This window comes from Eptatretus burgeri, chromosome 4 (assembly GCF_056783735.1).
Source record: "Eptatretus burgeri isolate ZD-2024b chromosome 4, Ebu_testis_v1, whole genome shotgun sequence".
NCBI classification, from domain to species: Eukaryota; Metazoa; Chordata; class Myxini; order Myxiniformes; family Myxinidae; genus Eptatretus; species Eptatretus burgeri.
In genome coordinates, this window is record NC_140964.1 from 35,087,860 (window position 1) to 35,101,562 (window position 13,703).

Sequence of the window (13,703 nt, forward strand, 5' to 3'; positions counted from 1 at the left end):
GTGATAACATCACTGCCATGCTCTCGGATTAGTCTGGAGAGGTAGTCACATTTAGCTCGCAACAGACCTTCTACGTTGAGCTGCAAAATCCGCAAACTCTTTCCAACGCTCCGAAAAGTTTCGTCCTGAGAAGGGTCATTGGGGTTGGATCTCGAGATCATCGTGCGAGAAAAGTTGTCGAAACAGTCTACTTGATCACAAGACTTACCTGACGCCCGATTTGATGATGTTTGTTGGGCAAAAAGCACGTAACAGGGTGGACCACAGGAAGATTGTCATCTTCCAGCCCTATCCTGCTGGGGTGCTCTTTTAAAAGCATGATACACAGATTACATTTAAAGAGAGTCTAAACATTTGGGATTTTTTTCTCAACTCAATGGATGGGTAAATGTTTCAGCTTCAAACGTTTATTTGATAACATTTTTTTAAAATTTTGTTCGCCTTTTTAGCTCAGTTTTACCTATACTCTTGACAACTTGATCCAGTTCGTAAATGTCAATCGACTGTGATTGGTCTGCATCATACTTCATAAACTCATTCTGCAAGAAAAAAAAGAAAAAGAGGGGAGGGAGGAATTGCATTACCTCCCAACATTTTCAAATTAAAAAAAGGCTTAAACATGCACAGAAACATTACTAACCTGTACTCACACACTTGCCGTATGTGAAGGGATATCTATTTATTACGTAAACAAACATGTGCAACACACATCACATCCCTTCTCTTACTCTTTTGTATCTTCTTTCCCTTCCCTGCTCATTCTTCCAACACTCCCCTGAGCATATTTTTCGATTACATCATCCTCCTTTGTCTTTCTAGCCTCAAGTTCAATAATCATATCCCCCTCCTCCCCCTTTTATAAATACGATGTGTAAATAATAAATAAATGGCCTTTAATCGGATTTTAAAGGATTCAGATCCTAAACACAGAACACATTTGTAAATTCCTTTTACCATTTGCATTCAGCTAAAGATAGGATGCAACACCATGCTGGATATTTAACAGACAAACGAAGACCAGAAAGTACAAATATCCCGTCTACACAATATGTATGCCAGATGGCAGAATTGGACCCTCACTCACTCTGCTCCCCATCATAAGTTATGAATCCCCCTTCTCTCCCCTTTTCTCCACCAAACTTATTTTCCCTTTACTCCTCCATCTTTCTCCCTTTACTTTGTTTTCACAAATTTGTCTGATACCTCATATGACATACCTGACACCTGATTCAATTACTGTTTTTGATCGTATCATTTAATTTTCTTCTTTTTTTAACTTATATTCGCACACCCTTTGTAATAAAAAGAATTGGAACAGTCATTTGTGAAATTATTATTTAATTACCTTCCACATCTCTATGGTTGCAAGAAGTTTCATAAATTCTTCGTAATTCAGTTGGTCTGACCTGTCTTTCTGTGACAGCATAAAATGAAGGAAACGACAAAACATACCGTACTCATCGACAGAACTTTGTGAACACATCATCCAGTGAAATGTACAAAGCTCACTGTGCTTTTGGCGGTGGTTTTGATGAAAACTTTTTAACAAGGCTGCTGGATTGTCATCTGAATGTAAGCCATACCCTGGATATGTTCATGGATATAAATCCCAGCAGGTATAGAGATGCCCATAAGAGATGAGTTTTCAAACTGAAGATGTGAAAACTCAAAACTTTTGCAGATAAAGAAGCTTACAACTGAGACGCTCAGCTGCTCCAGCTGGATTGAGACCTAAAGTGTTATGTCTGAGCTGACGTACCATACACTATGTTACAGAGCATGGTTCCGCTGAAGTAGTTCTCGGCCAGGGGTCTCCCAGGAGTAGGTACGGCTGGAATTTGTAATTTGTTCATGGTACCCTCGATGGCTCATAGACTACTCTTCACAAAGGACACCATTGGATATTTAACATCAACTAATACTGGCAGACAGGACGCCACGTTCAACATCCATCCAAGGGACGGCACACACATTGATGAATCACCCTGCCTGTGAAACCCCAGGATGATAGTTTATAGCAGAATCAGGATTCGAACCTTCACTAGACAGCTTAGAAGCAAGTGTACATACCTTGAGGAAATTCTGCCAACCCAAAGTGTTTGGTATAACCACTATAAAGAAGTAAAGGATACGTTGCACAACATCAGCAATGTACGACAGCTCTCCAGGCTGAATGACACATCTGCAAGAATAACCGTTCAGGCACCAAGTTAATGTCCGTAAAAATGTCCTTTACAAGCATAACAAATGTAATCAGAAAGAAACTCACAGGGTTCATACAGAGTGTTCAATAGGGACTGCAGCTTATGCACTCCGGCCCCCTGATTCTGAGGAATACACAACAAAACATTCACTTTAACTTTCAAAAATAGTAAAAATTGTAAGTTTATCCCCCCCCCACCCCACCCCCGACCCAATTGTGGTGGACCGGGTCGTTAACACCAACCAGACCGGATTGCCGAGCGGTTTTCCTCAGGAGGCACAGCACAAGGGGTTTATACTCAAACCCCACGACAAATACACAAACACAGCATCTTAAAATAAACGGGGATTCAATGAAAATATAAAATATTCACAAGGGTAATTCAAAATGTAATCTATCTATAATTCCAGCAATCTCTGTGTGTCTGTCTGTCTGTATGCGAACACCTTTTCTCGATGACCGCTGGTCCGATCTGATTGAAACCTGCCAGGAATATTGCTGGGGACCCGCAGATGTGCCTTTTCGAGGTTTGACATCAATCGGATGAGCGGTTCCCAAGTTACGGCCATTTAGCTGTCGACCAATGACAAGACACGGTGCTATGACGTCACGAATGACGTCACAATTAATGTTTATTTATTTATTCCCACGATTGACGTCACAATTCTTCTTCTTCGTTTGGTATGACGTCACAATCAACGCTGGGGACCTGAGTATGTGCCTTTTGAAGGTTTGATATTAATCGGACAAGCGGTGCCCAAGTTATGGCCATTTATTTACCAAACCAATGACAGGACACGGTGCTATGACATCACGAATGACGTCACAATCAATGTTTATTTATTTATTTATTTATTGTTTTTTTGTGAATACATTTGTGAATACATTTACAGAGAGAGGGGCGAGAGAGGAGGGGGAGAGAGGAGGGGGGAAAGAGGGGCGAGAGAGGGGGGCAAGAGAGGGGAGGGAGAGAGGAGGAGGTGAGAGAGAGGGGGCGTCACAAATCAAGAGAGGGGAGAGAGGAGGGGCGAGAGAGAGGGGCGAGAGAGAGAGGGGCGAGAGAGGAGGGCGAGAGAGGAGGGGGAGAGAGGAGGGCGAGAGAGAGGGGCGTCACAATTCTTCTTCATTTGATATGACGTCGCAATTGATGCTGGGGACCTGAGTATGTTCCCCAGGTGTTTCCCAAGTTATGGCCATTTATGATACGGTTGGTCCAATCTAATTGAAAAAATGCCCCAATCCAGTCGTCGTTTACGAGAGTGAAGGAACGAAGCTGCACATACTGGCACACCTCACCCACGAGAGAGGGTACTGGCACGAGAGAGGGGAGAGAGAGGAGGGGGCGAGAGAGGGGGGGGTAAGAGGGGGGGGTGAAAAAATGCCCCAATCCAGTCGTCGTTTACGTACCTACGGGCACGCACCTATGGGCCCGCACCTACGGGCCCGCACTAGTAATAATAATAACGTAAAGTAAATTAAGCCTAAAGTCTTGGGGCCTCTACATACGGACTTTGATACAGACAAGGGGAAAACAAAATGAAAGAAAATCCTCCCTTTATTCCAGCACTTAGCTTGGGCCAGAGATGGTCATTATTGAACTTTGGGCTCGAGGTGCTTCATCCTGCATGGGTAGACGTGCCCAAAAACAGCGACGAGCCGCTTTCCGGGCGGGAAAAATCATGTGAAGAAATTTGTGAGGCGGTATTCAATGCCAAGGCCCAGAGACCACCGTGTGGCTTCCTCATCGATCACGCTTGCCGATACACTCTCTGCGGAAGGGCACCGCTCCCTTCAGTGACGTATATGAGGCTTCAAAGTCCGTCTCATGACCAGCCAAGAGTCGATGGCCAGGTTCTTGCTCAGTACGCGAGCAAATTAGCCTCAGCATGAATACAAGAATCGTGCCATCTTCTTCATGCGTCGAAGGAAAGCCGACCGTAATACCCAATCTTACAGGCGATCTCCTCACTCAGTTCTATCGATCGTGCCCCTTTCACACCGAACTAAAACAACCCCCCCCCCCAAAATACCCCTTTGCTTCTCACTGTCATGCCCAACAATCATCCATCTCCGGGCGTGGCTGGCCGGCACGAAGCTCGGGAAGGTGGGGCTTCTGCCTGCTCAGCATGTTTTGCTTGCTTGTTGTTATAAAAGCGCACTTCTTTCATGGCTGGCTTGTAAATACAAAAAAAAACGTAGGGGAAGGTCACAGGGGGGCAATTACATACTGAAGGAACACTCGACCTTAATCCCTATATAATTAACACAGCATCACCCCCCCATGTGGTGACAAGTAACACTTAAGCTCACAGTTTCCTTGCTTAATTCCCAATGAGATGTCTCCGACACGTCAACGGACCAAACAACTGTATTCAATCCTAACTTCGCCATGAAATTCCTCCATCTACCCCCACAACCATAACAATATTTTGATATACATGCAGACATATATACAGTTGCGTGCGGATGGCCAGAGGAGGTAATGGGATAAGTTTGATGAGTCATCTCATTTCTAAATGTCTAGCCGAGGATGTTTGGTTTCTGTGGAAAATGGGAGATAATGTGTTAAAGAGTGTTCAGCAGAAAACCAAAGTGTTTCCTGCTTTTCTGTAATAGATTACAATATGCTGTATAATAGAACAAATGTATGCATGTATGTGATTATGTATGTATATATGTATATATGTATATATATATATATATATATATATATATATATATATATATATATATATATATATATATATATATACACGTGATAATGTATGTACTGTATGTATCCATCCATCCATAAAGGCCCAGTCACACCTTGACGTTTTAGCCAGCTTATGCCGATTTTTGAAAAATTTGTCTAAAACGCTGGCACACGTCGAATACGTTGTGGGTAAGTTTTGGAAACATTGAGAGCACGCTGAAAAACACTGCCATACGTCGTAGTACGCTGGCTTTCATCGTTGTACTTTGCGGTTGTCCTCAAATTTTAGCATGCTTGAAATTTGTTAGACTTATGCCAGCGTATGACTCACAAGTTCCGCTACGCTGGCCATAAGTTGTAGGCACATTATGCGATCGTTGACACACGTTAATTGTAAGTTAAATCATAAGTCGAAACACGTCGAGGTAATGTTTAGCGTACCCGAAACTTATTTCTAACCTATGAGTAACGTGTTGTAGGCACGTTATGCAATCGTCGACACACGTCGACACACGTTACTTGTAAGGTACTCATAAGTCGAAACACGTCAAGGTAATGGTTAGCGTCAGTGTTCCAGACTCCCTGGTTTTTTAATTTTTTTCTTCGGTATGACGGTCATGTTGACACTTCGATTTCTAGTGCGGTTATGATTTAAATCGTTCAGCGGCAGCCTATTAATTATATTATATTATAACCACACTAGAAATCGAAGTGTCAACATCACCGTCAAACCGAAGAAAAAAAAAAAAACAGGGAGTCTGGAACACTGACGCGAACCATTACATTGACGTGTTTCGACTTATGAGTAACTTACAAGTAACTTTTGTCGACGTGTGCCAACGATCGCATATCGTGCGCACAACTTATTCCTATCGCATGTGGAAAGTGTGAGGCATACGGCAAGCAAGTCATAAAATGTTTAACACGTTTAAAAGTACAATACGTACTCCACTTACTACGACGTATGATAGCGTACTTTAGCGTTCTATTCACGTATACCAAACTTACCCATACCGTATTCGATGTGCGCCAGCGTTTTAGACGCATTTTTCAGAGGTCGGCATTTTCTGTTTTCTTTCTGTTTTCCCCATCCTTTTTGAATAAATCCTGCTCTGTTGCACTATTGAAGTGTTGGTTGGCGCATGGTCCAGAATTGGGAATATAAAACCGTGACCATTGGAAATTGGTTTGTTAAGGGTTTTCGCTCGGCCCATCTTTTCAAACTGACTAACTTATTACAGGCGACAGGCCCAGTGAAATTACTGTGCTTCCAACACCGAAGAAAATGTTGATTGAGCTTTCCCGGCAGATGATGTTGCAGTCCCAAGGACTCTCTGGAGCTAAATTGGTAACCATCAATTTTGACCATGGGAGATTTGACCATGTCCACCTGGATTACCGTTACAATATATGTATGTGTGTGTTTGTGTGTATGTATATTTGTGTATGTATGTATGTATGTATGTATGTATATATATATATATATATATATATATATATATATATATATATATATATATATATATATATATATATATATATATATATATATATATATATATATATATATATATATATATATATATATATATATATATATATATACATATATATATATATATATAATGCCTGGTGTTGGCGCAGTGGTTAGGGCAGCGGCTTGGGATCCAAGAGGTCCTGAGTTCAAGCCCCGTTGAGCCACTGAATTAATACACCAGGGGGTTGACTCAGCCTGTCATCCTTCTGAGGTCGGCGAAGTGAGTACCAGTGTACTGGGCCGGTGTATATCCCAGTTAAAATTGGTGTACCATATCCCTGTGTCGCAAGAGGCGACCAGGGTTGCGTCAGGAAGGGCATCCGGCATAAAACATGTGCCAAATCACTATGCGGATCATTCGGATGATCCGCTGTGGCGACCCCTAACGGGAGCAGCCGGAAGAAGAAGAAGAAGATGTACAGTATGTATGTATGTATGTATGGCTGTATGTATGTATGTATATACATATATATATATATATATATATATATATATATACATATATGTATATATATGTATATATATATATATATATATATATATATATATATATATATATATATATATATATATATATATATATATATATATATATATCCAGCGCGTTTTTAACGCCATGTTGCTTTTATCGGGTTGAAAGCGCTCTGTTTTTGATATATATATATATATATATATATATATATATATATATATATATATATATATATATATATATATATATATATAAACAGTTTATGAAATAGTTTTAGGATTTAACCTGAGAATCACAATCATCACTTACCACACCAACCACAACCTTGAAGAGTTTCTCTGTGTCCATTGCTGGTGGTGTTGGAGTCTGTGCAAAGAAGGGTTCAAACACACATTGCTTGCAGGTCAAGATGGTGAAACAGGATGAAATACTTCATTACTGTAGCTCCTATACAAAGTATAAATATAACACACGCATACATATTCAACATTGGAAATAATTATGGAATGGAAGAAAAAGTGGGTCATATCATAGGACAATAAACTGCACCACAATACAGTCGTGTGTTGAGAGCTTTATCGTTCAACCAATCAAAAAGTACAACATGAGTATAAAGTCTGGAGAAGTACAGGCAGTCATACTGTGCCCAATAGTAGTGCAAATCCAGTGAGAGAATGGCTAGAGTGTTTAGAGTAATGAGTCATATTGTAGTGGAATGGATCCAGATGGGGAGCAAAACCCCACGAGACCTTTTTGTCCTGATGCATCTTTACAAATTTGGTCCGTATCACTCAGGTAATTGTGGAAATGTTTTCGTGAAAATGAGGGATTTGGGGAGGGCTTGTGGCCCCCTTCCTGGGGGAGATATGGCCATGAATAGCACAACTTAAGGTGAGGGCATGGTCCCGATGCCACGTGGAGAGTTTGGTCTGGATCTGTCTGATGGTGTCTGAGAAGATTTTTGAATAAAATATCATTATTTAGGGCAAACCCCCCTTTTATCCCCTTAAAGAGGTGCATTCAGATGGGGAGCATAACTTCATGAGACATTGCTGCCCTGATTCATCATACCAAATTTAGTCCATATCTGTGGGGTACTTTTTGAGATGTTTTCGTGAAATGATAACGGACGTCCGTACATAAGTATGTATGTATGTACGGGCAGATGGACACCGGGACCCACTCTTTGAACTTATTTCGGAGAAATAACCTAATAATTGCACGGACAATCCTCGTATGTTGGCATCCATGGGAAAGAGGAAATTCCTCCTTAGAAAAGGCCCCGCCGAGTGTGGTGAGGAATGCGGTGCCATTGTGGTGTTGTTGGTACCCAAAGTGCCTCGGTAAGTGATGGCATTTCTCCCAAGCTCAGTGGCTGTGTTTATCTCAACAATCAGTCCTGTGTTGTGTCTCGTGTGTGTGTGTGTGTGTGTGTGTGTGTGTGTGTGTGTGTGTGTGTGTGTGTGTGTGTGTGTGTGTGTGTGTCAGTGCTCCATGATGTGCCTTTGATCCTGTAAAAATTTTTTTTTTTTTTAATAGGGCTCAATGACTCAAACGCTGTATGACAAGCATGTAGAAATCTGTTTCGGAGATGAACAATACTATCAGGGAAACATTGCGAGACTATTCTGTTTCAGCTCGATCTGGATGCAGAACTCCAAAGAGGGTATGTGGAACTAGCACAAGTCATAGTGGAGGTATTTCAGGTAGATAACCAAACTGTCCAAACGTGGTTAAGTATCCCAGGGTATTTTGTGTCAGCGATCGAAATTTCTTAAAAAACATCTTGCCAATGTCCTTGCTGTAAATACATGTGTTGTGGTACCTTGACCTTGAGAACAGCAAGATCCACATTAGTATGAATTGGTTGAAATGAACATTAAGCTGCTCTTTACCGTCAAGCTATTGCTATGTGGAAGAGTTAGCCAAACCAAAATCTAAAAATAGGACCACTGGACCTGTAGCTTATCTTTACCCTCCCCTAATGTTGCAACCCATATCTGGTAGCATTCTGACTGGTGGGTCTGGAGAAGAAAATTTTTGAAGGAATTTATACGATTTTCCCAACAATTGACAAAGTCGGCCATTTTGACACACTTCCGGTCAGGTGATCGCCATGACCTCGGCAATTTAACATCCCTACCCTGGCCTAATATTGTAACCCAGATTTGGAAGCATTCTGACTGATGGATCCAGAGAAGAAGATTTTTGAAGGAATTTACTAAGACCGCCATTTTGACCTACTTAAAGTCAAGTGACTGGAACGAGCTTTGCAATCCCCATTATCAGTCAGGAATGGAACGTTGCTGCCAAATTCAGCTGGATCAGCCCAGCGGTTTGGCTGGAGAAGTCGAAAAAGGAGACGGACGGATGGTGCGCGATGATAATACCTTATCTGGAATCTCTATTATAATACCAAGCTTGCACACTAAAAACTCGGCTCGCCGTCACACGATCCCTATGAAATTGCTGTGGCACTTAGTGGACATGCCGACAATGTTTGGGAAGTCTTGGCGTTCCATAGTACCACTTGCATTTTGCACAATGCGTATTTTTGTCATTCCCCGTGTACGGTCTGTCGTCTGCTACCAGCTATGTTGTACTGCTACCCTGTGCATGTGCACGGGTATCGCTAGTTAATTACAGATAAGCTGAAAATTTGACCGAGAGTCGTGGCCTCCATAATGTTGAGTAAACAGTACCTGTGGCAAAGTGGTGCTGCTTCTTCCCATCATTCTGCAACACACATCCGACGAGAAAGTATGACATTGTTAACGTTAATAGTAGGATGTGGAACATTAGCGAATACACGTTATAGGACTATTTACAGTACTTTATTTCCCATATAATACACATGTGTACCTTTTTGATTTTAAAATGTTGCTTCATGTTTTATTACATCAATCTCTTGCTTAATGCTGATGTCATGCTTGTATGTGCAAACCTTCATGTTATCGGCATGCAGACTTTATGCCTCTACACATTCGCAGCCTGAAAAATCCATCATTATGCAAGCCAATGTTGCGTACAACAGGTAAGTGATGGACACAATGAGATGATACTCTGATGTAGATGTGACGACATTCAAAACTAGAAGAGCACTCGGTAGAGCGCATACCTCCGCCACACAATGCCTCATCTAATGGAACATATCAGGCCCAATAAATTCTTCAAATATGATGCTATACATCGTTTTTGACCGGATCTCTCAAAGGAGAAGAATCACTTTTAAAATTAAATAAATCTCATATCCAGATCCTGATTCGGATCTTCACCGAAATTGAATAAATTCGTCCCTGTAACACACCTAATGTGTCCACCAAGTTTCATCCAAATCCGTCTACAACTTTTTGAGATATCCTGCACACAAACAGACAGACAGACAAACAAACAAGACAATGGTGAAAACATATCCTCCTTCCACCTTCGATGGCAGAGGTAACAATACTGCACTTGTTGGCTTATCGAAAACAAACTCATGAGGAAATGGAGGCTGAAATTTCATTATTTGAGTGCTGTTTGGGACAGGTTTGAAAAATGAACAAAACTGAACAAAGTTTATAAAGTCTGTTACCATGTATTTTATTTTCTTCTAAAAGTATCCTTTCAACAATCATGCAAGTTGACAGAATGTTCAAAGCAATACACCAGACAAAGCATTTCAATAACTGCAGAATGTCAAGGGGAAGACTTCTCACCTGGACTTGTTCACTTTCTCAGTGTACACGGTTAGAGTGAAGTCCCCCTCTGCATCAGATTCATTCATAGTTGGAATGATGATGTAACGACCAGGTGAACATTTCATTCGCTTCACTATATCTCTGCGAAACTCAAATTTCGTCTCAGCAAGGGGATATTGCAGTTCTTCTGTAGTCATTTGCAAGTTCATGCCCTGCACCTGCAAGTAGTCAGTTCAAAACACTTTCTAACTGATACACTGAACAAGTAGATCCAAGTAAACACATTGACACAGGCAAACTGTGATTGGCTGTCTGGCTACTTTGACAAAACAAAAAGGTCACCAAATGATGACCTGCTAAGAAATTGTAGTTATGAGCAAGTTTACTCTTGTATAATTGACACAAGCAAACTTACTTTATAAAGGTAGAAGCCAATGGGTATCGGTTTTGCGTTGAGCAACCGCCGCTCTTTCTGTGATAGTAGCACCAAAAAGCTGCAGCCAACTTGGTCACTATCTTGCTCCTCATCTTCTTCCATGAGAGTCAAAATAATTTGGGGGTTTCTTGTGAAATAAGCTGTAATGGGGGCAAAGGATTATGTGATATACGAAATGACAGTGGCAGAACATCCGTCACACACAATTTTTGGTTCAAAAATATTGTCACTGTTGTTCCTTACCATTGTTCTTTGGCCCTCCAGCACTAAAACCTTTCTTCCATGAGCTCTCAAACATTGCCTTGACCCAGGCGTGCTTCTGCTGATCTTCATCCAACACTCCAGGGTCCATGTTGCAGATCTCCACAAGCAGGAACTGCTCCACAAAGTCGTGTTCAGAAATCCTTCGGGGAGGGTACAATGACAGCAGTGGCAAATAAATTGGGTAGGAAGGAAGTAATGTACCAATAATTATGTGTGTGTTTTGGTAACAAGACACCAACCAAAATTCCCCCTCATTGTGAGCGATGTATCCCAGACGTTGTCTTTCTTCCTCTGGTACGCTCTGCCAACACTCGTCTCTGAAAACGACATAAATAAGTCTATTAGAACTAAAAGCTGTGGAACAAATGACAGGAATGTAGAGTAAGGTGGGAAAACACCTCGGTCCTGTTTATATACTGTTCAAAATCCAAAACGTCCTCCACGTAAGAGAGCTCTCCAGTTGATAGTTTAGTAGACAACTTCAAATGAAACATGTTCAGTAAACTGAACAAAATGGTCGAGGAAGATGGATTGAAACAGGGGACATCTTTCCCCACCACCGCCGTAATCCCATCATTCCACATTGTTATAACTCGTATGTTATGGTGCTCTACTGTACATACATATAATATCGTATGTCCAGATTAACAGGACAATCATCTGACTTGACATTTCCTGATTTTTATCTCTGTCACTGAAGGTGGACGGAGGTTATGTTTCACCCCTGTTTGTCTGTTTGTTTGTTTGCCTGTGAGCAGGTTATCTCAAAAAGTTGTGGACGGATTCAGACGAACTTGGTGGACATGTTTGGTGTGTAACAAGGACGAATTTATTAGATTTTGGTGAAAATCTGGATCCGGATACTATAATTTAAAAAGTGGTTCTTCACCATTGAGAGATATCGGGTCAAAAACTATATACTGTGTATATATATATATATATATATATATATATATATATATATATATATATATATATATATATATATATATATATATATATATATATATATATATATGTACTACTGATCAGAACTTTTAGAACATCCCCATATTTCCAGTATTTACTGAAATTTAAGCAGTACAAGTCCAGTGAATAACCTGAAATGGTACAAATAGTGAGTCAATTTTAGCAAATTGTATTGACCATCTGTGAAAAAATTGCTTACCAAAAAATTTCTTCACTAACATATTCATCTAGGTGTCTACCAACACCTATCAATTAGTGCAAACCCAAATCCTTGTGGAAAATTCTGGGGAGCCAATCAAAGTTCAGGTGCTCAGAGGGCCTGCGCGAAAAAAAAAATCGGAAAAATTAACGCTGGCCAATATTGACTTGTGGGATGTCCAACTAGGGGTTTTTTGGGGTGCTGAATTGATTCCAACCATTAGATTTGAGGAAAAATGAATCCTATGTCGGTAAAATCTTGATATCATACATTTTTAGATATCTTAGACTGTTTTGCGGTAATTTGGCTCAATTTAATTCAGATTCAAGAAACTCTATCCAAGTTCACTTTGTACGGCAACCATGTAGTCAGGTTCTCAGAGCATGAATGGTCCGGCACATGGACCGACATCACGATAGAAACCACACTCATGCATGAGGCAAAATCCTCCGGTGGTCTAAACAGAGGCCGCTTTCGGAATGTCTTCTCATAAGTCTTGGGTTCAGACTCTGAACCACTTCTCGTTCATTCACCAAGAGCTAGAAAGAAACATGCTCAAATGTGGGGTACCTTTCCACACCGACATTAAAAGAGCCCAAATGAAGAGAGATAATGATGCTGTCAACACCATAGTTGGGCGATTGGAGGAAGTCAACCCTTTCGATGCCACATGGGACAAGAAGACTCTGGTGTCCTTCTCAACTGGGTTCAGCAGCACTCCCGAATACCAAGTCAACGCTGATCAAGCAGAAGAAGTTGGCAGAGCCATACAGGCTAAGATGGATGGGAAAACTGTTGTGGATGCAATGGAAACCAAACACAAGGTCAAATCACTTGCAAGCCTCAGATCTGGACCCAAAGGCAATGGCGAGAAGCTGGTCATTGACTCACTGAAGCTATTCAACCGCCTCATTGTCATCAGTGAGTGTGAAGTCAAGACCAAAGAAGCTCTGCGCTTTGAGTTCACGCCAAAACCGATGTCTCTGTTTGACAAAAATCAAAAGTTGCGAAAGCCAGACAAGGCTGCTCTAGTAAGGTCCCTGAAGGCATGTGTGGCACCATGTCGAACAACCCCCCTGCACAAGCCTTGTGGTTGATGGTGGGTGGCTCCTGCACAATGTCAAGTGGGAGGCTAACCTTACTTGGAAGGATGTTGCCGAGAGCTACCTCCAGTTTGTAAAGTCCATGGGGAGCCATCGCCTCCGGATAACGGTGGTCTTTGACGGATATGGCAGCTCCACCAAGGAC

At 41.3% G+C, this 13,703-nt stretch overlaps 1 protein-coding gene across 3 annotated transcripts in view; it reads right to left on the minus strand.

Annotated features, from left to right (window-relative positions):
- Positions 1–13,703, minus strand: part of LOC147027797 (calpain-9-like) — a 142,326-nt gene that overhangs the window by 17,464 nt on the left and 111,159 nt on the right. For all 3 annotated transcript variants that reach the window (XM_085877414.1, XM_085877413.1, XM_085877415.1), the window contains exons 9-18: positions 11,527–11,604; positions 11,267–11,427; positions 11,003–11,163; positions 10,606–10,805; positions 9,610–9,643; positions 7,217–7,273; positions 2,270–2,327; positions 2,133–2,182; positions 1,346–1,414; positions 461–539 (exon numbers count right to left, since the gene is read on the minus strand). In XM_085877414.1, the coding sequence (XP_085733540.1) occupies positions 461–539; positions 1,346–1,414; positions 2,133–2,182; positions 2,270–2,327; positions 7,217–7,273; positions 9,610–9,643; positions 10,606–10,805; positions 11,003–11,163; positions 11,267–11,427; positions 11,527–11,604 (947 nt within the window). The remainder of the gene's footprint in view (positions 1–460; positions 540–1,345; positions 1,415–2,132; positions 2,183–2,269; positions 2,328–7,216; positions 7,274–9,609; positions 9,644–10,605; positions 10,806–11,002; positions 11,164–11,266; positions 11,428–11,526; positions 11,605–13,703) is intronic.